Raw genomic sequence first — 22,901 nt, 5'->3', positions numbered from 1 at the left:
CTTGTAACTATAAAGGATTTCCTTATAGCAAACCTTTTCTGTAGTTCATTGTTTGATGTCAGCTGGAATAATCTCTGTGGGGGAGACAGCCAGAAAAAGGGAGGGGGCTGTCCTTATAAAGGTCGTGTGTTATTACTGTTATAAATTTACTGTCAGTGTGGAAACTCAAACACATTCATGATGTCTCTGTCTCTGATGCTGCTGCTGCTGCTGCTGGTCTGCAGCTCCCAGGCTGCTCATTTCATGGGGACAGTGATGACCTACTACCCAAAAAACACTAATGCAAATGGATCTGTCACGGTACGTGCAGTTCTTTTCTAAACCAAAATATTCATCTTCAACTTTTGACTGAATTATGGGAATAAGTTGAACTGATTGAGAAACAGTAATTAAAAACCAATGTTTCTGTAACAGTAAATACTATATATGGATAATTCTCTATATTCTGTGTTTCAAAAACATGAAATAAGAAAAAGACATGAATATAATCTTTTTAAGTTCTGGTCTGGAGGGTCTAGTATATTTGCAAGATCACAGCCAAAAGCAAATTCATATATCTAAAGTAAAATCTTTTTAAGTTATTATTCCAAAAAACACCCTTTCTTCATGACTCCTACTGTTATTAATGCTGTAACATGTCTTCACTGTAACACTACAGGTGATCCTTCGCTATAAGCTCAACTTCCACACTTGCACATATTTAACATCATGGCAGTGTCTCAGTGGTGACTGTGGGACTGAGAGTGTAGTGGTGAATAATGTCGATATGGACAACACTGAATCCTGGTGTCAAAGAGAGGTGATCTCGACTCGACTGGTTCCCAGCAACGCCCCGTTTCAGCTCTGGTGAGTGAAACATAATGAAACATAAAAAACATGACACCACTGTGAAAAAAAAAAAAAGTTACAGTTTCAAATTTTCATCGAAGGGTGTGAAAATCTAAATCTTCTACTTTTGAACGCTAAATCCTCCCCTCATAGACGTATTTCTAATTAATGCCAGTTATCATTGCTGCTCCTGATGCTGCTGCAGTGGCTTCTAGCAAATACAGCACAGTAATAACTGGATTTTCTATCATACCAACCACAGGTTAAAAGGTGGGAACTGGATAAAGAACACTGTAAATGGCATTGTATCAGCAAAAGCTGTGACTGTGGTGGAACTGAGGAACAGGTCAGACACCGGCCGAGCCAACAGATCACCTCAGACCACCATCCTGCCGTCTGTGAGGTGAGTCTCCTCACTGGCTTTTAAACACCTTGGGGGTCCCTGTGAAAACTGAGGCAAACTGAGGAACAACAGTGGGTTACATACAGAATCTAGATCCAACATTTACCCTGGCACAGGTTGGCTGCCTGACTCATGTTTTGTATGGGGACTAATGCAGAGGGTGACACAGCTCCACAGTGACTGGCTTTTTCTGTCTGTGGGCTCAGAGTTCCTTCAAACTGTCAGCGAGATTTCAGCCTGTTGGCCTTTGACCCTGATGGAGACCAGGTTACGTGCAGATATGGAAACACGTCACTGTCAGAGTGTAACCCCTGCACACCACCGTCTGTTCTCAGACTCTCATCAGTGAGTAACCACAGTCCAGTAACAGCAGCAGTAACTCTAGTCCACAACAGCTCCAGCCTTCATCACTGGATGTGTTTTAGAAAGAAAATCATGATGTAGAAAAAAAACAAGACACTAGGATTTTTTAGAAACAGCAGTACAGTCTAAATCTCATTCCAGTTTTACATTATTTCATGACCTGACAGAAAATATTTGAGTTATTTTGACCTCATGTGTTTTTTTGTCCTCTGCAGTCTTGTACTCTGTCCTTCAGCCCCACTATTAGCAGTCAAGAAGGTCCATACGCTGTGCAGCTGGTGATGGAAGACTTTCCCAGACAGACCATCAACCTGACTCAGACCAACGGGCTGCAGACGTTGAAAACTACCAGTGACGCCATCAGCAAAATACCTATCCAGTTTGTTTTAAGGGGTAAGATTTCCTGACAGGATGAATGTGATGTAAACCTTTTCCTGCAGCTGGAGTTAGAAATAATCTCATCACCTGAGTTGGACACTGGTTAGTGGAGAGTGGAGTTAACAGACAGGAAGTAATGCAGGTCAGCAGGTAACTCACCCACAGACAAACTTCACACAGAAAAGACCCAATGAAGCGACTCCACTAAACACATGCAGAAAATATGATGGTTGACTGTGCAGAACTGGAGCTTCTTCATTTTTGTTCCAGTGGATCCTGTGGTGCCGTCCTGCACAGAGGGACTCTATCTGCCCAAGTTCCTGCCTCCAACCCCAGACAACAGAGCTCGGCTGTACACCAGTGTCAATCAGACAGTGGAAATCAGGATCAAAGCTGAGGCAAATATCTCCACGTAAGTTACAAATAAAAAAATAAATAACATTTTTGATGTTTGCAGAAAAACAAAAAAACTTCTGAATTTTGGTTGAAATGTGGACCAGGAAATTACTGAGCATAACTTTAAAAATTGTTCTTTCATGAGCCAAAGATTTTGCTTTTTCCTACAGGATTTCTAAGGTGATGTTCAGTGGGCCATACAAAATATTCAACAGTACAATGGGACCAGGATATTTCAGCCTGAAATGGACCCCGTCTCAGAGGGAAGATGGAGAAAGCCATCCCATCTGTTTTGTCGTCACTGCAGTTCACAAGTCAGTGTCTACATTGTTCTCATTAACTTACAGATCTGTGAACATGATCATGCTACAGTGTTAAATCAGAAACACAAACATGAAGCTCATTGTTTAAACCTGAGCTGTATTGTCTAAATCCTGTGTTTTATTTGATGCTCAACTTGTTTTTCCTCAGTGGGACCAGTTATCAGTCAGACCAACGCTGTGTCATTGTGAGTGTTGGACACAGTGAGTAGTCTTTTCATCTTTGTCAGTGTTTCAAATCCCTGATACTCTGGATTAATGAAGTTCATCAGGTCTGATCTGTTATTTTTCTACCTTTGACTGACACCAACTACACCTGCAACCACAACCATCATAAAACACTGAGGACTGACACTGTACGTCATCAGGCTGATAACACTTTGACTCAACAGAAACAGCAGGAAAATAACAGCAATCCTCAAATATGTTGCAGTTGTTAATAACTTCTGTATCCTTGTGGGAGAGCTACACAAATTTGTCTAAACAAGTTCACTTTTGGTAAAGTTTAATTCACAATGACATGAAAAAGTCATGTTGATAGTGCTGACTTCTTAGCTCTTTTCAGTTTATTTATTTAGGCTTAAAACATGACTGATTTGAAAATGTCCTCTGACTCCCATTAGAACATTATTCTTTGTGTTTATAGGTTTAGTAATTCTGAAAACAAAGATTTCTTCTGTGGTTCAGCTGTCCGATGACAACATTGGGTCTGTCCTGCGTCAGGTTAGTCTCATGCAACAGCACAAAGTTATGATCGCACAGACTCACTACATGTAACCAGATCTGTCTGTGCCAGGGCTGGTCAACCCATGTCCCTCAGGGCTGCTGTCCTGATTGTTTTCCAACTATCACTGTCCCACCCACTGCTGATTACCTGGTTCAGGTGTGTTCAGTCAATCAGAAAACTGGAAGAGTCATTGTGGGTGAATCCCAGTCCCACTAGTTCCATCCATGTTTCTCTCACTCGTGTCTTTTTCCTTCCGCATAAGATGGGAAAAAAAAACAAGCACTACAACAGTACAGTCCAAAAAGGTCATTTGGATTCACCCTTTGTCTTCCCCCCTCTACGCCTTCATCTGAGATGGTAACTTCCTGCTTCTGATTGGCTGAACAAACCTGAGCCAGGTAATCAGCAGTGGGCGGAGCAGGGACAGTTAGCAGACCCTAATGTAATTCTTCCTGTCTGAAGTCGTTTTCTGCCACAGAAAGCAGTGATCATATCTCAGCATCACTGTTTATTTGTTTTCTCCAGATTAAAAACCAACTGGTGAGTCGTGGGCTGCCAGCAGACATCAATGTGCGCCTCATAGGCAGCGTGAAGAAAGAAAACAGAACCACAGTGACCCCTGCTGTTTCACCATGACCACTTATTGACACTTGCAATAAACATGTTCAATATTTTTAGATATATAAACCCACAAACAATTTTTTTGGATGCACACATTTCCATGACACTGATATGAAAACGTTTAAAGGGATAATGGTCATTTGTTTGCAGCATAGTTTAAATCCTGTAGCTAAACAAATGACACATAAATAACAAGGATACTTCACCATGATTGTCAAGCAGCTTAAAATATCTGCCCACAGTGATGTGTAGAATACAGTGTTAAAATACCCAATTCATCAAAAATCCCCCACACCCACACCACCGTGCCCCAACACACACACATGTAAAGTTGTCCTACTTTAAATGGTAAATTATGGTAAATAATCTACATATAGGACGTTAGATCAACAAATGTATGTTTTTCCTTTTAAATATAGGCTTTATTTATTCATGTTTATTGGAGATCTGTTTTGTTTTACTTATACACAACTATTTACGTATAGGGGTCGTACTTCAACAGTTTTGTGTTTTTCTTTTAACTATATGTTTTATGTTTACTAGAGACCTGTGTTAGTGTATAATGGTCCCAGAAGTGAAGTGAGGCCAAAATATGATGACCCATACTCGGAATTTCTGCTCTTAAACCCACCCAAAGTGCACACAACTTTTGGGTTTGAGTCTGTTTGGGTGTTTCTGTTTCTGTTGTATTTTTGTCAGCTTGATTAGTCAATAAAAGAGCTTAAGAATACAGGTTGATGCACTGTCTTTTGTTTGCACACAGAGGTCAGTAAAGCTCCAGGTTTCTGAATTGGCCAACAGGGAAGCAGAGCTGAAGATTTGAATAAGTGTTTGACTGGTGGCTGATTGGTAACTTCAGGTCCCCTTTGTTTGAACACACATCCCTCTGTCATGTAAATCAACAAATAGTAAAATAGAACTTAGTGAACATTATGAACTGCAGGTCTCCATGATGTTTTCTTAGGATTAAGCTTGTGTAGCTCATAAATCTAGTAGAGTCGTAAAAGTATAGTATCTATAAAAACCAATAGAAATAAGGCATGTTCTTTCTCAAAGGGTCGGGGTCATTCAAACCATATCACTGAAAACCTGCACTCACACCACAAGCAGCATGATTAACAAATCACCAAGAGCCCATGAATAAGACCATCAACTGCATAACCTGTAAACACAATTCAAATAAGGCCCATGCATGGTCACCTGTGAAAGTGCAAACCGGTCCAGCCAATCGAGAAACCAAAGTAAATGTGACCACATCGGTTCCACATTGGAGTTTTGGATTAGACTGCAGCAGCTGTGTTCTGACTGACAGCTGCATGAAACCACAAACTGCAATATCCAAAACATCACCAAGCCTTGAATATCTACATTAGAAATCACCCTGTAACACAGCAGCACCACCACAGGCTGATGGACAGAACACAGCTGTTGAGAAAAATGAAATATTAACCAAGTTGCTTGAAGTGTGAACACAAAATGACATTATTTGACAAGACTGGATGCAACTGAAATAACCACTGCAAACATCTCCCTCATTTCTAGAGCATAACTTTTATTATATATTGTTTTGTTGTTAAAGATTGGTAATTGGTTTCTATTCTATACCATAGAAAGACAAAATTCAGGAAAACTATATACACACACATCTAACACACTGAAGGGTGAAGATGCCTTTGTGTCTGAACTCACTGATTTTCAAAATAAAATGTGATCAATTTCACCCCTCACAGAAATATACAGAGCAGTCATCAGTGGTTAACTTTTGTAAGAGAGTAGCGTAGGGACAGTGATGGTCCATGCGGCGTATACACCTCTGGCAGACGCGGCAGTGATGTGCTCTGGGTGGTCTGTAGGTTTCACAGCGACTGCAGACTGTCCAACCTTCACAGCCCTGAAAAGGAGGAAGTGACAGTCTGATGGCTTAGCCCCTAATAGCAACTCACTACTAAGTTCTAATTAAGTTTGTCACTTTTTAAAAAAAAATCCAGCAATATTTCTGGCTGAGAGTAGTTTTTCCAACAAAACCTACTTTGATAAATATATGTATCTCTTTTTTATGGTGAGCAATCTAAAAATTATGTAATGGAGACACTTTGGCAAACGAGTAAATGCACTGATGCCATTTCCATTGCCATTTTTAGTGTTTTTACTATGTTGTGTTCGTTTATCTATGTAAATTATACAGTTTGTTGTAATACACTTTAAATAAATTTGAATTTAAATTTGAATTTGACACAGGTAGCAAGCAAATGAAGCTCTGTGTTGATCTGACAGCTGAAAAGCTACATTTTTCTCAACTTGTCTCGTTAAAGTTGTCTGCAGGAGTTGTCTATTCACGCCCTGTAAACACTCCTGTGTATTTCTCATTTGATCTCACTCATGAAAAGCACTGTTCTTCTATCTGAGCCTGTCTTGACTCAGACCTGTCTAGTCCTCCATTGTCAGAAAGTAGACACTGACAGAAAATACAGACCCTTGGAATAGTAAGGTCTTTTTAACTTCCAAATATTTTACTGAAAATTTGCTTAAAGTGCTTCGACTTGCTGCTTCCACAGAAGTAAACAAATCCTCACACATCATCAAAACTGTTTCTGTTTGTAAAGATGGAAATAAGCTTTTCGTTAGTTTGAATTTGTATTTGCATCCTCATCACATCGTATCGGTGGGCAAATGTGTTAGAACTAAAAACTATGGATCCTGTGTCCTGTGTGTCCTTACAGACAACTCAATCCACAGCTGGATCACCCATAGGAGAGAGACCTATAGCAGAAGCATCAAGATAGAAAATGTCAGCAGAAGAAGCTCTACAACACTAACTTCTCTGTCTGTATCTATAGAGCTGATGCTGGTTGAAAAAAGACTACAGGACTGAATTTATCACCATCTTTCAAAACCCAGCAGGGGCCTTTCTGTGTGGAGTCTGCATGTTCTCCCTGTGCTTGTGTGGGTTTTCTCCAGGTACTCTGGTTTCCTCCCACAGTCCAAAAACATGTATGTCAGGTTGATTGGTGACTCTAAATTGCCCATAGGAGTGAGTGTGAGTGTGTGAGGTTGTTTGTCTCTATGTGGCCCTGTGATGGACTGGTGACCTGTCCAGGGTGGACCCCTGCCTTTCACCCGAAGAGAGCTGGGATAGGTAGATAGATTAGGACCCGTTTATTTTTAATAAGTCGGTATAGATAATGGATGGATGAATGTTACTGAAACTGTGAGGATCTATATGTTACAGATACATCTTCAATGTTACATGCACATAGATTTTCTCTTCATACTGACTGTGTGGTGTCCATTTCTGCTGCTTTAGATGGCACCTTTCCTTGTTTCGCTTCCAATTAATTTCAGATCTCTCATCTGTAATAAGACTGAAATAATTTTCTGGTCAAAGATTACATATCTCTTTCTGCATTTAGTGTTTAATGTTCATTTTAATTCAATTTAAACACAGAAAGAACAAACTAAAACAAACCTGGGGCCAGATTATGTTAATCCAGCATGGGTGCCTGAGCAGAATGAAAAGGCCATGTGGCTACTGCATAGTCTGCTAAAATTACAATTTTGAATTACTGTTAAATGCTACTAAATGATATATTGTTCATTAATTGAAAGAAAATGAAATTGTGTTGTAACTGAAGAAATGACAAAAATATATTAAATAAACAAAAACAGTAATAATACTGTAATTGAAAAACAGTAAAACAATAAATTGAAAATAGTAGACACACCATAAATAAATAATAACAGCACTGTGAACACTTTCATTTTAATGTGCTGATATCCAGTAAATTAGTGTGAAATTGTCAGAAATATGTTTAGTTTTAATCTTTTAACTATAAAGGATTTCCTTATAGCAAACCTTTTCTGTAGTTCATTGTTTGATGTCAGCTGGAATAATCTCTGTGGGGGAGACAGCCAGAAAAAGGGAGGGAGCGTGAAACAGGGGCTGTCCTTATAAAGGTCGTGTGTTATTACTGTTATAAATTTACTGTCTGTGTGGAAACTCAAACACATTCATGATGTCTCTGTCTCTGATGCTGCTGCTGCTGCTGGTCTGCAGCTCCCAGGCTGATTATTTCATGGGGACAGTGATGACCTACTACCCAAAAAACACTAATGCAAATGGATCTGTCACGGTACGTGCAGTTCTTTTTCTAAACCAATATATTCATCTTTTGAAATTTATCAGTGAAATAAGAAACTTTTGACTGAATTATGGGAATAAGTTGAACTGATTGAGAAACAGTAATTAAAAAGTGAAACCAATGTTTCTGTAACAGTAAATACCATATATGGATAATTCTCTATTCTACATTTTAAATACATTATATAAAATTTATTCTATGAGGTTCATGTTGTTTGTATGCAATTTAGATCCCTCAAAGATTAGTTTGCTATTTTACAAAATATGGAGCCAGAACAGTGACAGTTAAACTTTTGTACTGAAAACATTGCAGTCTTTGCAGTTTTTGTTTAAGTTTAGTTGATGTTTTATTTTTAGGTTTCACTTTTCTGTCAGTATTTTGCTATGGAGAGTCTTTTTGCAGGGTATATTTGCAGCATCAAGCTAATTTTATGTACTTTGTAGTAAAACACCTTTTCTGCATCACTATTGCTGTCACTAATACTATAACATGTTTCCACTGTAATACTACAGGTGATCCTTCGCTATAAGTCTCAATACCAAGCTTGCGTATATAAAACCTGGAATTGTCTCAATGTTAATTTTAATTGTGGGACTGAGAACAGTCTAACGGCTTTACGTGTCAGTGAGGAAAAAGATGAATCGTGGTGTCAGGCAGAGGTAACCTCGACCCGGCTGGTTCCCAGCAACGCTCAGTTTCAGCTCAGGTGAGTGAAACATAAAATACATGAGATCCACTGTGTCACTGGGAGCAAGAACAGTTAATTTTCTAATGTACACTGAAGGGTTCTGATCTTTAAATCCTTCCCCCATTAGTGTTTAAATATTTTTATCATTGATGCCAGGGATCAGTGCTGCAGCTCCTGCTGTGCTGGTGGCTTCTAGCAAACACACAGCAAAATAATAACTGTCTTTCTCCTGACACCCACCACAGGTTAGATGGTGTGAACTGGATAAATAACATTGTAAATGGCATTGTATCAGCAAAAGCTGTGACTGTGGTGGAACTGAGGAACAGGTCAGACACCGGCCGAGCCAACAGATCACCTCAGACCACCATCCTGCCGTCTGTGAGGTGAGTCTCCTCACTGGCTTTTAAACACCTTGGGGGTCCCTGTGAAAACTGAGGCAAACTGAGGAACAACAGTGGGTTACATACAGAATCTAGATCCAACATTTACACTGGCACAGGTTGGCTGCCTGACTCATGTTTTGTATGGGGACTAATGCAGAGGGTGACACAGCTCCACAGTGACTGGCTTTTTCTGTCTGTGGGCTCAGAGTTCCTTCAAACTGTCAGCGAGATTTCAGCCTGTTGGCCTTTGACCCTGATGGAGACCAGGTTACGTGCAGATATGGAAACACGTCACTGTCAGAGTGTGACCCCTGCACACCACCGTCTGTTCTCAGCCTCTCATCAGTGAGTAACCACAGTCCAGTAACAGCAGCAGTAACTCTAGTCCACAACAGCTCCAGCCTTCATCACTGGATGTGTTTTAGAAAGAAAATCATGATGTAGAAGAAAAACAAGACACTAGGATTTTTTAGAAACAGCAGTACAGTCTAGATCTCATTCCAGTTTTACATTATTTCATGACCTGACAGAAAATATTTGAGTTATTTTGACCTCATGTGTTTTTTTGTCCTCTGCAGTCTTGTACTCTGTCCTTCAGCCCCACTATTAGCAGTCAAGAAGGTCCATACGCTGTGCAGCTGGTGATGGAAGACTTTCCCAGACAGACCATCACACTGACTCAGACCAACGGGCTGCAGACGTTGAAAACTACCAGTGACGCCATCAGCAAAATACCTATCCAGTTTGTTTTAAGGGGTAAGATTTCCTGACAGGATGAATGTGATGTAAACCTTTTCCTGCAGCTGGAGTTAGAAATAATCTCATCACCTGAGTTGGACACTGGTTAGTGGAGAGTGGAGTTAACAGACAGGAAGTAATGCAGGTCAGCAGGTAACTCACCCACAGACAAACTTCACACAGAAAAGACCCAATGAAGCGACTCCACTAAACACATGCAGAAAATATGATGGTTGACTGTGCAGAACTGGAGCTTCTTCATTTTTGTTCCAGTGGAGCCTGTGGTGCCGTCCTGCACAGAGGGACTCTATCTGCCCAAGTTCCTGCCTCCAACCCCAGACAACAGAGCTCGGCTGTACACCAGTGTCAATCAGACAGTGGAAATCAGGATCAAAGCTGAGGCAAATATCTCCACGTAAGTTACAAATAAAAAAATAAATAACATTTTTGATGTTTGCAAAAAAACAAAAAAACTTCTGAATTTTGGTTGAAATGTGGACCAGGAAATTACTGAGCATAACTTTAAAAATTGTTCTTTCATGAGCCAAAGATTTTGCTTTTTCCTACAGGATTTCTAAGGTGATGTTCAGTGGGCCATACAAAATATTCAACAGTACAATGGGACCAGGATATTTCAGCCTGAAATGGACCCCGTCTCAGAGGGAAGATGGAGAAAGCCATCCCATCTGTTTTGTCGTCACTGCAGTTCACAAGTCAGTGTCTACATTGTTCTCATTAACTTACAGATCTGTGAACATGATCATGCTACAGTGTTAAATCAGAAACACAAACATGAAGCTCATTGTTTAAACCTGAGCTGTATTGTCTAAATCCTGTGTTTTATTTGATGCTCAACTTGTTTTTCCTCAGTGGGGCCAGTTATCAGTCAGACCTACGATGTGTCATTGTGAGTGTTGGTGAGTGGAGTCTTTTCATCTTTGTCAGTGTTTCAAATCCCTGATACTCTGGATTAATGAAGTTCATCAGGTCTGATCTGTTATTTTTCTGCCTTTGACTGACACCAACTACACCTGCAACCACAACCATCATAAAACACTGAGGACTGACACTGTACGTCATCAGGCTGATAACACTTTGACTCAACACACTTGGGCGGATTTGGCTATTCTGGTTTGTGTTCCATTCTGCCAACATTGTTGGATGCAATGTTGTCAGATTGGAAAGAATAGGAACAGCAAACAGGTACCAGGTCCCACCAGGCCTGACATCTCAATCCCTAATGATCACCATTCACAATCAATGCAGGGAGACTCACCCACAGACAAACTTCACACAGAAAAGACCCAATGAAGCGACTCCACTAAACACATGCAGAAAATATGATGGTTGACTGTGCAGAACTGGAGCTTCTTCATTTTTGTTCCAGTGGATCGTGTGGTGCTATCCACTCCAGAGGGACTCTATCTGCCCTGGTTCCTGCCTCCAACCCCAGACAACAGAGCTCGGCTGTACACCGGTGTCAATCAGACGGTGGAAATCAGAATCATAGCTGAGACCTACATCTCCACGTAAGTTACAAATAAGGACTTGAACATGAACATTTGTCCTGTAGAACATTCAATTCAATTCAGTTTTATTTGTATAGCACCAAATCACAATACAAATCATCTCAAAGCACTTTACAAAAACAAAAAACCCAACAAATCCCTTATGAGCAAGCACTTGGCGATAGTGGAGAGAGAAAAGAACAGCAACAATAAACAACAAATAGACACTGCAGGTTGGTGGGGCCAGTAACTGCACATCAGCAATATACAACTCCAGGACCAGGGACACCTGCAGAAGGTACAGAGAGAACAGAGAGAGAGGGAGAGAGAGAGACCACAAACTAGGGGAGAGAGAGAGCACGAGGTTAGTGACATTCAATGGTGGAATATACATTTGAGGGGTAGGAGAGGAGGAGAGGGGAAGGGAAGGGAGGGTTAGGGTAAGGGAGCTCAGTGCACCAATGGTCCTTCGGCAGTGTAGGCCTATAGCAGTATAACTAATGGATGGTTCAGGGTTACCTGAAGCCAGTCCTAACTATACGCTTTGTCAAAAAGGAAGGTTTTAAGTCTAGCCTTAAAAGTACAGAGAGTGTCTGTCTCATGAACCCAGGCTGAGAGCTGGTTCCACAGGAGAGGACCTTGATGGCTAAAGGCAGCTTTAAAAATTGTTCTTTCATGAACCAAAGATTTTGCTTTTTCCTACAGTATTTCTAAGCTGATGTTCAGTGGGCCATACAACATAATTAAAGACACAATGGGACCAGGATATTTCAGCCTGAAATGGACCCCGTTTCAGAAGGAAGATGGAGAAAGCCATCCCATCTGTTTTGTCGTCACTGCAGTTCACAAGTCAGCGTCTACATTGTTCTCATTAACTTACAGATCTGTGAACATGATCATGCTACAGTGTTAAATCAGAAACACAAACATGAAGCTCATTGTTTAAACCTGAGCTGTATTGTCTAAATCCTGTGTTTTATTTGATGCTCAACTTGTTTTTCCTCAGTGGGGCCAGTTATCAGTCAGACCAACGCTGTGTCATTGTGAGTGTTGGTGAGTGGAGTCTTTTCATCTTTGTCAGTGTTTCAAATCCCTGATACTCTGGATTAATGAAGTTCATCAGGTCTGATCTGTTATTTTTCTACCTTTGACTGACACCAACTACACCTGCAACCACAACCATCATAAAACACTGAGGACTGACACTGTACGTCATCAGGCTGATAACACTTTGACTCAACACACTTGGGCTCATGACATTTGTTCATCAATTTATTTCTAAATAACAGAAATCCTCGCAAAATGTTGCTGTTGTAAATGACTGGTGCATCCTTGTAAGAGATCCGAAGAATTTTTTTTCAACAGGTCTAATTGTGGTAAATTTGAACACAATTTTCTGCAAAAGACTGATTATAATTCATCTTGATAGTGCAGACTTTCAAATGGAGGAAACTATCATAGCTTTTGCATTTTTAGATTGATTTGAATAAATATTTGGAATATCCTCTGACCTTTATTATAACATTATTTTTGTGTCTATGTTTTGTAGTTCAGAACACTGGGTCCAGCCTGCAACTGGTTAGTCTCTTCTTCTCTTAACCATACATCAGAAAACTATACTTTAATACTAATGAGTTTAATATGAAATAGACATAATTCCAGCTCCTATGAACATTTAAACAAAGATTCAGCAACACTGCAATAATTATCAAGTAAAAAATGATGAAAATGCTGCATCAATAAAACTGTTCTAACCTAAAAGCTTTAAAAACACTGACTTACTGTAACTCAGTAAGTTTTGTTTTTGGTTTTTCAGTGTACTGATTCACAAATGGTTCACTGAAATAGATTTTAGACCAAAGTATGGAAAACGTTTTTTATGTACAGTTAAATCAGTGCTGGATACTTGACATGGAGGCACAGATACTGAGGAAGGTGAAACTGCTTCAGATATCATCTCAATCATAACTCAGTGAAATCTGATCATACTTTTGCTTTGAGCCTCCAGACTGAAGTCCAATTGATGCCATGTACTTCAGAGTGTCCACAAGTAACAACAAAAAGTTATGATCTTTCCACAGACTCTGACACATCTGCCTATACCATGGGTGGGCAGCACATGTTCCTGGAGGGCCATTGTCCTGCTTGTTTTCCAGCTGGTCCTGCCTTTCCAGCTCCTTGACTGAACACACCTGAGCCAGGTAATCAGCAGTGGGCGGAGCAGGGACAGTTAGCAGACCCTAATGTAATTCTTCCTGTCTGAAGTCGTTTTCTGCCACAGAAAGCAGTGATCATATCGCAGCATCACTGTTTATTTGTCTTCTCCAGATTAAAAACCAACTGGTGAGTCGTGGGCTGCCAGCAGACATCAATGTGCGCCTCATAGGCAGCGTGAAGAAAGAAAACAGAACCACAGTGACCCCTGCTGTTTCACCATGACCACTTATTGACACCTGCAAGGAAAATCTTTTCATTTTAATAAACAATCCACGGACATTCGTTTTTTTGAGGGCACAGTGTCACCAATATAAAAAGTTTAAATTGATAACGCACATTTATTTACAGCATAGATTAAACTTAACAACTAAACAAATGACATATAAATAACCAGGTTACTTCACCTTGAGCCAAAACCTCTGCCCTCAATTTTAATTGGATATATCATAAAAATATGCAGTTCCTCAAATATCGTAAAAATACTTTAAGTTACTGTCTTACACAAAATTATCTACATATAGGACATGTTACATCTACAAATCTTCTTTTAAATATATATTTGTTAGCGTTATATTTTAAGTTTATTGGAGATCTGTTTTATTGTTGGTTTTATTTTCTTATACAAAATAATATACATCAACAAAGGTATGTTTTTCTTCCAGGTATACACTTATAGGCTTTATATTTTATGTTTATTGGAGACCTGTTTTATTTGTTTTACTTATTCAAAATGATCTACATATAGAGGATGTTATGTTTTTCATTTTACTAAACACTTACTAGGTTTGCATCTTATATTTATTGGAGACCTGTGTTATTGTTTTACAAAATTATCTACGTATAGGGTTATTACACCAATTAATCTGTTTTAGTTTTGTAAAATATACACTTATTAACTTTATATTTTATGTTTACTGGAGACCTGTGTTATTGTTTGTGTAAAGTGTTGACTGTTGTCTTACTATTGAATAGGCGTTATCAGCGTACATCTGTCCTATTTATATAGGTCAGTAGGTCCCTACTCACCTACTGGAGACAATGTGAGTCAATGGCGATTAGCATTAGCAACTCACATTGCTAATGCTAATGCTGTACATTTGTGCTCATAAAGTAGATTTTCCACTGAAATAGTGAATCCAGATGTCAATTAATCCTTGGAAATGGAACTTGAATAAAACTTGAGAAATTAAAACAGAAAACGTGTAAAAAAAAAAAAAAAAAAAAAGACCAAAGGAGCCAGAGTAATTTAAAAGACATCTGTTTTATTTCCAGCTGAACAAGCCACAGCAGCATGTCAATAGGAAAAATACACAGGTCACGGTTTCAGGATAGTAACAATAAATAAAAGATCATCTGGTTGTAAACTTGTTCATCATGAAACCACATGATATTAAACTCTTTGTTTGCAGGGAATCAAACTAACCTTTTAAGCACATCAGCCCAACAAATATAAAGATTTTCCAGCATCTCAACTCAGCTGAACTATGAAGATTTCTTCAGGTTTTATTGGTTTATAGGTGCATAACTTCCTTTCTGCCAATAAAAGAGCTTAAGAATACAGGTTTATGCACTGTCTTTTGTTTGCACACAGAGGTCAGTAAAGCTCCAGGTTTCTGAATTGCCCAACAGTTTAGCAGAGCTGAAGATTTAAACAAGTGTTTGACTGGTGGCTGATTGGAAACTTCAGGTCCCCTTTGTTTGAACACACATCCCTCTGTCATGTAAATCAACAAATAGGGTGTTCTTGTTTTAACTGAGTGGATCAGTGGGAAGGAGACAACCACACAAATGTGGTTAAACAGTAACAAGCGCTCCCTGCTGATGAGCACTGATATAAAAACAGACGTAAATCCAGATTAACTGCATTTCTCAACAAAGCAAAGCAGCAACAAGCAGTTCCCTGATAGACAACACAGCTGGACAAAAACATTTACAACTTTAAATGTTTTTTTTTTATTATTATTATTATTGTAAAATTTTGTTTGTGAGTCTAGGTTTTTCAAAAAGAAAAGCAAAATATAACTTAAATTTTTTTAACCAAAATATTAAACCCAAGCACAGGCAAACTGAAAGACTGAAGCTTGTGTACCTTATGATCTCAGCAGATACCCAACATTTAAAAGCTTGTTTTGTTTTATCTAACCTGTGATAGAAAACAACAAAGGTGGGTTTCAGTAACTTTCCCCCCCATGAGAATTGCACATCATCAGTATAAAATGTAAACCTTCCTATGTTGACTAATGAATATATCATGTGACTGCCTGGGAAAAATGGTGACTGGTCCTCAAAATTAGACTTTTTGACAAGGCTGGATGCCACTGATATAACCACTGCAAACATCTCCCTCATTTCTAGAGCATAACATTTATTATATAATGTTTTTTTTATTAAAGATGCTTTACAAGTCTTATTATTGGTTATTCTGTAAAATGATTCTAAAAAAGGTGGACCGCTCTGTGTGATGTAAGACAAAGTTTTTCAAAGTTAAGAAATGAATTCTCTTTTTGAGAAAAACATCTGCGGAGCATCACAAATACTCTGTTTAAATGGATAATTCACATGATCCATATAAACACAGAATCCAGAATAACTTCACACACACACATATAACACACTGAAGAGTAAAGCTGCCTTTGTGTCACTGATTTTCAAAATAAAACATCAGTTGTGGTTAATTTCAATCCTAATTGTACTTCAGTATTTCCATCATCTGCTGCTTTATATTGTTCTCTAAATATCATATAAGGGAAATACCCTACATGTATATTTATAGGTCAGATTGGTTGATGTGTCACATAAAAAATGTCAGAAACCTAAAAGCTAATTTGTATAGCAGAATTTTGTTTTTTTTCTCCTTTCATCTCATGAACCCTCATATTTGCCACATGATCCTTCAGAGGAGCTCGACCCCCCCAAGCTGAGAAACACTGGACTAATCTAACTAGCCAATAAAACCCACATTAAGGAAGCAGCAGATCCAAACCTAGACCAGTGCAGTAAGGCAGATTCACATGAAAATACAATTATCGGTAGAGTTAACTCCATGGAATAAAAACAATAAATAAGTTAAGAACTGTCCCTTCACTGAGATTTAGCAGAATACTTATGTATTCTTATTGTGCATGTTTGTGTTTGTGTTTGTGTGTGTGTGTGTGTTGGTGATCTGATGAGGAACGAATGACACAAATAATATTTCCATCTCCAAGAGTGATGGTAAATAATAATACTTATGTTTTTTTTCCAGGATCCCCCCACCCTTTTTCATATCTTAAATAACATTTTGTCCTCATGTTTGTTGGTGCATGCATATCTGTGTATATGTGTGAGTAGTAATAATGTAAATATGTAAGTGACACACAGTTTAGTAAGTAGCATGTCAACAGTAATTCTTAGTGCTTCACAATAAATACAGGAATGAGGAAATAAACTCAACAAACCATAAAAACAATTTCTTTGTGAACTACCTCCATTTCCCATTTGCTTATGAAAACTCCCAATAACACTTTCCCATTCTTGTTATTACTATATGACCTTGGGGATGTTTATTTACAAGAAGTATTAGAGGAGACTTAGTTTTCCCATCTTATTAACTGTAAGAGAAAAACTGTTTGATTTTGGACATTAAGTAGTGTTTCCCAGGGGTGTTTTCATCATGACAACACAAAGTCTGGTGTGGAAAAACCAGCCTTCACAGAGACGTCACCTCAATCCAGGCCAACACCTTTGAACTTATCTCTCAACATCAGTATCAGGACTAACTACTGTCCCTGTTACTGAAGTGGATTAAATCCTGGTGTAACTGGAACCAGAAAAGCGGAGCCTGTTATAGCAACACAATGTCCATGATTTTTAAAATGAGATCACTTAGGGTGTAATATTAAAATACCTCACAAATATTAAAGCTTAACCTGTTTTGCACCTGTTAATTCACTAAGATCCAGTAAAACAAACAAGAAAATAAATAAATAGAATATCAGCCTCAATCAGTGCATCCCTAGTAATAATTTAAAGCTTGATTTGGACATTAAATATAATGGAAACACACACACACAAAAAAACATCAATCATATTTTGATTCTCTAAAAAAAGAAAGAAAAAAAAGAAGAACAAAAATAAATCATTTCGCTGTCAAAGTTGACCCCAGACCCCTTTAAGTCGTCTTTTGAGGAGACTGATGAAAGTCTGAGAAATTGTTAAGAGGAAATTTCTGTGCCAGGCCATCTGTTAGAATAAATACTTACAAATTGAAACCTCCATAATAAAAAACATACTGGGGTTTGATTGATATGTGTACTGATGGTGGTCTAAGTCAGAAATTGTTCAGCTGGGGATAAGAAGCTCAAACAAAGCCCTTCTGATCAGGAACCATATTAGCTTATCTTACTACTATAAACCCCTGATGTGGCACTTAGGGTCCAGGTTCTTTCCTACTGGTGATTTCCCTGATAACTGAACGCACTTACTCCCTGTGTCCACAGTTGCTGGATGACATGTCGTCTCTGAAGCCTTATTTTTGTTTCTCCAACCTCGGCCAGTCAGGAGCTACTTTAAGCTTTAAGATTTTTGGTAATATAAGGCCCCTGACTCTCACATGTACAGATAAGTATTTTGCATATTGTGTATTGTGTATCTGCACCTCAGGGTGTCCATGGACACTTATACTAATCTCTTGATGGTCTCAGTGTTACTTCATATGTAAGGAATCTGAATATCCAGACTACTGAGGATGAAAATGGTCAAATTTAAAGTTGTTATTATATCTGGTGACAGCAGCTTTAGTGTAGAAATAACCTTAAAAGCTCCGGTAAACTCAGTCAAACCCCAGTGACCACACAGGGTTAAAACCTCCACATATGTTAAAATAACTAAAGAATGCTGGTAGTTTACCATCAGTGCTCTTTCTTCTTGACAGGAAAGACAGGAAATACATTTTCATGAGTCTGGGGTCTGGGGCTAAAGTTCTTTTTAGGTCCTGGGAGATAAAGTCACACACACACTCAGTGCATTATTCATCCACTCATTAGTTTGTTCATGTCTTTCACAAACATGCTACATACATCCCCAGTGTCAGCCTTGGTCCTCCTTCCTTCTTCACCTCCCAGGTCCAAAGATAAGACATCATAGTGCAGCAGAAAATTCAATCTCACACATAAACACACACACACACACACACACACACACACACACACGCACACACACGCACACACACGCAACCTTCGTTATCCATTCGTCGTCTCCTCTCACAAGGTTCAGACGTCATAGTCGGGCAGGGCAGAGTAGATGATGCCGCCGACGGATGGTGGGCTCGAGTGCAGAGGAAGAAGCCAGCAAATGACTGAACCTGGACACACACATTAAAAAAAAAAAAAAAAAAAAATTCGTTCATGAGAGCAGTCATCAGCAGCCCACTTTTGCAGCTAGAGTAGAAAATGCAGATGACGAACACTAACCCACCTCTGCCAAAGACCTCCCGCAGCAGAGCCAGCTTTGGCTTGCGGGTATGCGTGGGCTGGTGAGGCAGCCGCGAGGAGGACGATGAAGAGGATGAAGATGAAGAGCCTCTGTCCTTGATCATCAGCCTGTTTTTCATCTGCTCTATCGGAGTCTCATCTGTGATTATGGAGACCAACTGTGACAGAGACAATAAGATTTCGGCTAAATAAATCACATATGTACATATGTATGTGAAGGGAGCAGTGGGTGAAACACGCAGGATCAGGTTGGGTCAGGTCTGGGGTTAGGGCTGGAATTATATATTTATTTCTTATGGTTGAGGTTGGTGTTAAGGGGCTAGAGAATGCTTTATGTCTATTATGTCAGTGAGTCTCCTTAAAAATAAAAAAAACAGTAAAAATATGTGTGTGTATGTAAATACCTGATCATAGAAGATGACCATGACAAACACACCAAACAACACCGACTCCACCAGGAGGATGATGTAGTGAGCACTGACAAAAAGAGAGAAAACAATAGAGAAACTAGAAAATAAGTATCTAGTGAGCAGCCTAATAAAAACAGTTAATACAAAAATACCTATTCACTGTGAATGTAAACACACTAAAGGTTTGATCAGACAGAAATGCAAATTGTAGTGGCAACATGGTTGATTCTAAAGTCAATGAATGTGAATGGGTGTCAGATGAGAACTTGCTCCGGGTTGTGCAAGAACCCTCTCAAAGCTATACCAGAACAGTGTGTGAGTGACCAAGAAAAGCCCTGTTTTCACATTTTCTCTTTCTGCGCTTTGTGGTTCTTACACTCACACTATCAAGTGTTTGCTGGGCGCCTCCTCTCCTTCTTTCTCCACATCACCTTCTCTCTCGTTCCTTATTCTCCACACCCAGGCCGTCGCCACCAGCACCATGGAGTACAGACTGGCCATGCCTGCACACACAGACAGAATCACAATGACAAGGTCAATAACGTTACCTTGAGCTGTAGCAGTCATACAGTAGTGCAGCTTTCAAAGTGTAGAGAAAGCATTTTTAAAGCAGCTCATACACTAAGGGCTGGGATACTGGTAGAAGCAATACATTAAATGTCTGAGGTGGTCAGACTTTAGCAGCAGCTGCGCTAAATGTAATCTTCAATCCGATAAAACATGAAAAATGTAATTGAATGTGTTTGTACCGTGAGCTTTTTATAGGCACCATGCACGTACAGGTGATGAGGTGCTTCTGTATGGACTCACCAGTGTAGAAGAGAAACTGGATGAAATACTTCTGGTTCAGCTCCCCGACACAGTTGTTGATCCTAAAAAAAGGAGGAGATGGGGTGATGGATGGAGGGGGAGCAAAAAAATCTGAGATACAGGAGATGAAAAGAAGAGACACTGATTAAATAAACAAGCTGGTTAGATGGATGGTTGGCCTTTACTCACCAGGGACAGTGATGGTCCATGCGGCGTATACACCTCTGGCAGACGCGGCAGTGATGTGCTCTGGGTGGTCTGTAGGTTTCACAGCGACTGCAGACTGTCCAACCTTCACAGCCCTGAAAAGGAGGAAGTCATAGTCTGATGGCTTAGCCCCTAATAGCAACTCACTACTAAACAGCTACATACGGTGAAACTTAAAAAAACACCATTAACTTGTATTTTTACAACATATATATATTGACATATATTAAGAATTTTCTGTTTAAGTTTTAGATTTTGATCACCCTTCATTCCTACACTTGACATACAATATTCAGTAGCAATGAGAAAACACAATTTAAGAGACACCAGTAATCTAGGTATATAATAACAAGGCCCACAGCAGACATACAGTAAGCACAGATGTTAAGATGTAAATACATAGTAACCCTGAGATAAACACATAGTTGTTGATAACACAGTTATAATCAGACAGAGGCCATAATCTCTCTGTCTACTTCTTTTATCTCTTTTCTGAGCTGCCAACAATAATGTCGAGTTTGTCATGCCAAAAAACAAACTTCACAGCCTCCAAAGTGGAAGAATCACGTCAACCTAAACCAGCTGAAGATATTTTAAAATATAAAGAAAATCATATCAATGAATTAAAAAAAATAATACTCAAATGAGCAGTAGAATTAAGGGCTAAACTTTCTGAAATCAGTAAGAAAAAGGTTTCAGATTGGAAAGATCAACAGAAAACTGCTACCTTTGTTAACTGTGTGACTCACCCGTTCATTCATCCGAGATGACTGTGAGCGAAGGTCTGAGAAGTCTATGGCTGTGTCAGGAAGAGGTACCATACCTGAACAAGAACCCACACAAGCATGTTAAATAAAGCACATGTTTGTTGTTGTTTATTTTTATCCATGTGTAATTACCCCCATTTCTCCATTGACCTATTAACCTGAAATGGCAAAATCAATCTTAACACTTCACCTACCAGGATCTGAGAAAACAGCTTTGGAGTGGCAGGCCAGCAGCAGCAGTAGGATCAGGTTGAACACTGATCCATGTAGAGTACACCACACACTATCAGAGAGTTAGAAAAGGAGATTTTTACCCTGTTTATTAACCCCTAAAACATTACTTTTATCATCCGGAGCCAATTAGTATCGCCTTTTTTCAAAGAGCCCTATTTATCCATATAAAGAAAATATACAGTACATACATACCTGAAGTTTAATAAATAATAAATGCAATGACCAGAGACTGTAAGGTGACAACCAAACAGGCTACATAAAACACTGATAAAACTTAAAACCATAAGTTAATGATGAAAAACTGGAAAATGTACTATAAATATAAACTATGTAATGCTTACTGTGCTTTATCTCTTTTATCAAATGTATTGAATTTGTGATTTCTATCACGGACCAATGTTTAGTTTGTGATCAGAATACCCCCACTGCCAATCACTTTATTTTGAAAGGCTTAAGAAGTAATGTCAAATAATTTCATATAAAGTTATACTTTGATATTGAAAAGAGTCCCGTGTTTTGAATATAGCCGAATTGAAAATAAGTATCTTAGTTTTTTAAAAACAGATATGATCTATTGCCGGTACGCAGGGCAACATTAAATTGCTAGATTTCTGAATGAGATGTCAGTCTAAGAGAAAATGATTAAGAAACCTGACAGCAACCGAACAGTTGACTTACTGTTTTGGTGCGGGTCAAGCGCCCCAGCTCGTAAACAAACAAAAGCCCCTTGTTATCTAGTCTCGTCTCAATACAAAGCGGTTACAAACATCATCCTCAGTACATTTAAATACACTGCCCTGTCAGAAAAACAGGGTTTGTATCGGTCCCATAGAGAAAAGACGTGAGGATGCTGAGACCTGTCTGCTGTCAAATGAATGGAGACAGCGCGGGTAAGCAGGCGCCGTGTCGGCTCTTGAAGGGTTTAAACGCCATAAAAACAAAAAATACTGACCTGCCAGAGTAGGTGGGGATGAGGACATACTGTATGACCACATAGTCCGCATAAAACACGCTGAAATAAGTTAAAATCAGACAGATAACCCCACAGGGGTCTCGCCTACAGCAAAGAGACGCCATCTTCTACCGGGCTCCGCCCCCTGGTCCCTGCTTCCGTGTGACGTCAGACCGAAACCCGATGAGCCCTTTACTGACAATTGGAAAAAATACTCTCGGTTTTACAGGACTAGCTCCCACAAATAACATAAATAAATATCAGCATAAATGATTATTAGTATTTTAGTATTTTATTCTCGGTTTCTCTCTGATGCTTTAACATCACAATTTGAGTCC

General features: G+C 39.1%; 3 protein-coding genes across 3 annotated transcripts; 2 read left to right on the top strand and 1 right to left on the bottom strand.

The window, feature by feature from the left end:
* Positions 1–180: 180 nt before the first annotated feature.
* Positions 181–4,342, top strand: LOC113124853 (uncharacterized). Its single transcript, XM_026297991.1, has 10 exons — positions 181–300; positions 659–846; positions 1,091–1,231; positions 1,438–1,576; positions 1,810–1,987; positions 2,243–2,384; positions 2,539–2,682; positions 2,840–2,892; positions 3,335–3,411; positions 3,941–4,342. The coding sequence occupies exons 1-10, from the start codon at positions 181–183 to the stop codon at positions 4,049–4,051; spliced, it is 1,293 nt and encodes a 430-aa protein (XP_026153776.1). The 3' UTR covers positions 4,052–4,342.
* Positions 4,343–8,039: 3,697 nt separating this feature from the next.
* On the top strand, positions 8,040–14,011 carry LOC113125322 (uncharacterized). The gene is made up of 14 exons (XM_026298707.1): positions 8,040–8,166; positions 8,688–8,881; positions 9,109–9,249; positions 9,456–9,594; positions 9,828–10,005; positions 10,261–10,402; positions 10,557–10,700; positions 10,858–10,904; positions 11,375–11,516; positions 12,201–12,344; positions 12,502–12,548; positions 13,045–13,073; positions 13,577–13,696; positions 13,824–14,011. The coding sequence occupies exons 1-13, from the start codon at positions 8,047–8,049 to the stop codon at positions 13,679–13,681; spliced, it is 1,572 nt and encodes a 523-aa protein (XP_026154492.1). The 5' UTR covers positions 8,040–8,046; the 3' UTR covers positions 13,682–13,696; positions 13,824–14,011.
* Positions 14,012–14,960: 949 nt separating this feature from the next.
* Positions 14,961–22,703, bottom strand: LOC113125693 (palmitoyltransferase ZDHHC3). The gene is made up of 9 exons (XM_026299321.1): positions 22,564–22,703; positions 21,572–21,660; positions 21,360–21,433; positions 20,593–20,705; positions 20,404–20,465; positions 19,976–20,096; positions 19,588–19,660; positions 19,167–19,341; positions 14,961–19,053 (listed from the first exon to the last, which is right to left on the bottom strand). The coding sequence occupies exons 1-9, from the start codon at positions 22,686–22,688 to the stop codon at positions 18,962–18,964; spliced, it is 924 nt and encodes a 307-aa protein (XP_026155106.1). The 5' UTR covers positions 22,689–22,703; the 3' UTR covers positions 14,961–18,961.
* Between the last annotated feature and the right edge of the window lie 198 nt (positions 22,704–22,901).

This window comes from Mastacembelus armatus, chromosome 18 (assembly GCF_900324485.2).
Source record: "Mastacembelus armatus chromosome 18, fMasArm1.2, whole genome shotgun sequence".
Classification (NCBI taxonomy): domain Eukaryota; kingdom Metazoa; phylum Chordata; class Actinopteri; order Synbranchiformes; family Mastacembelidae; genus Mastacembelus; species Mastacembelus armatus.
The sequence above is the reverse complement of the archived record's forward strand: the minus strand, read 5'-3'. Positions and strand labels throughout refer to the sequence as shown.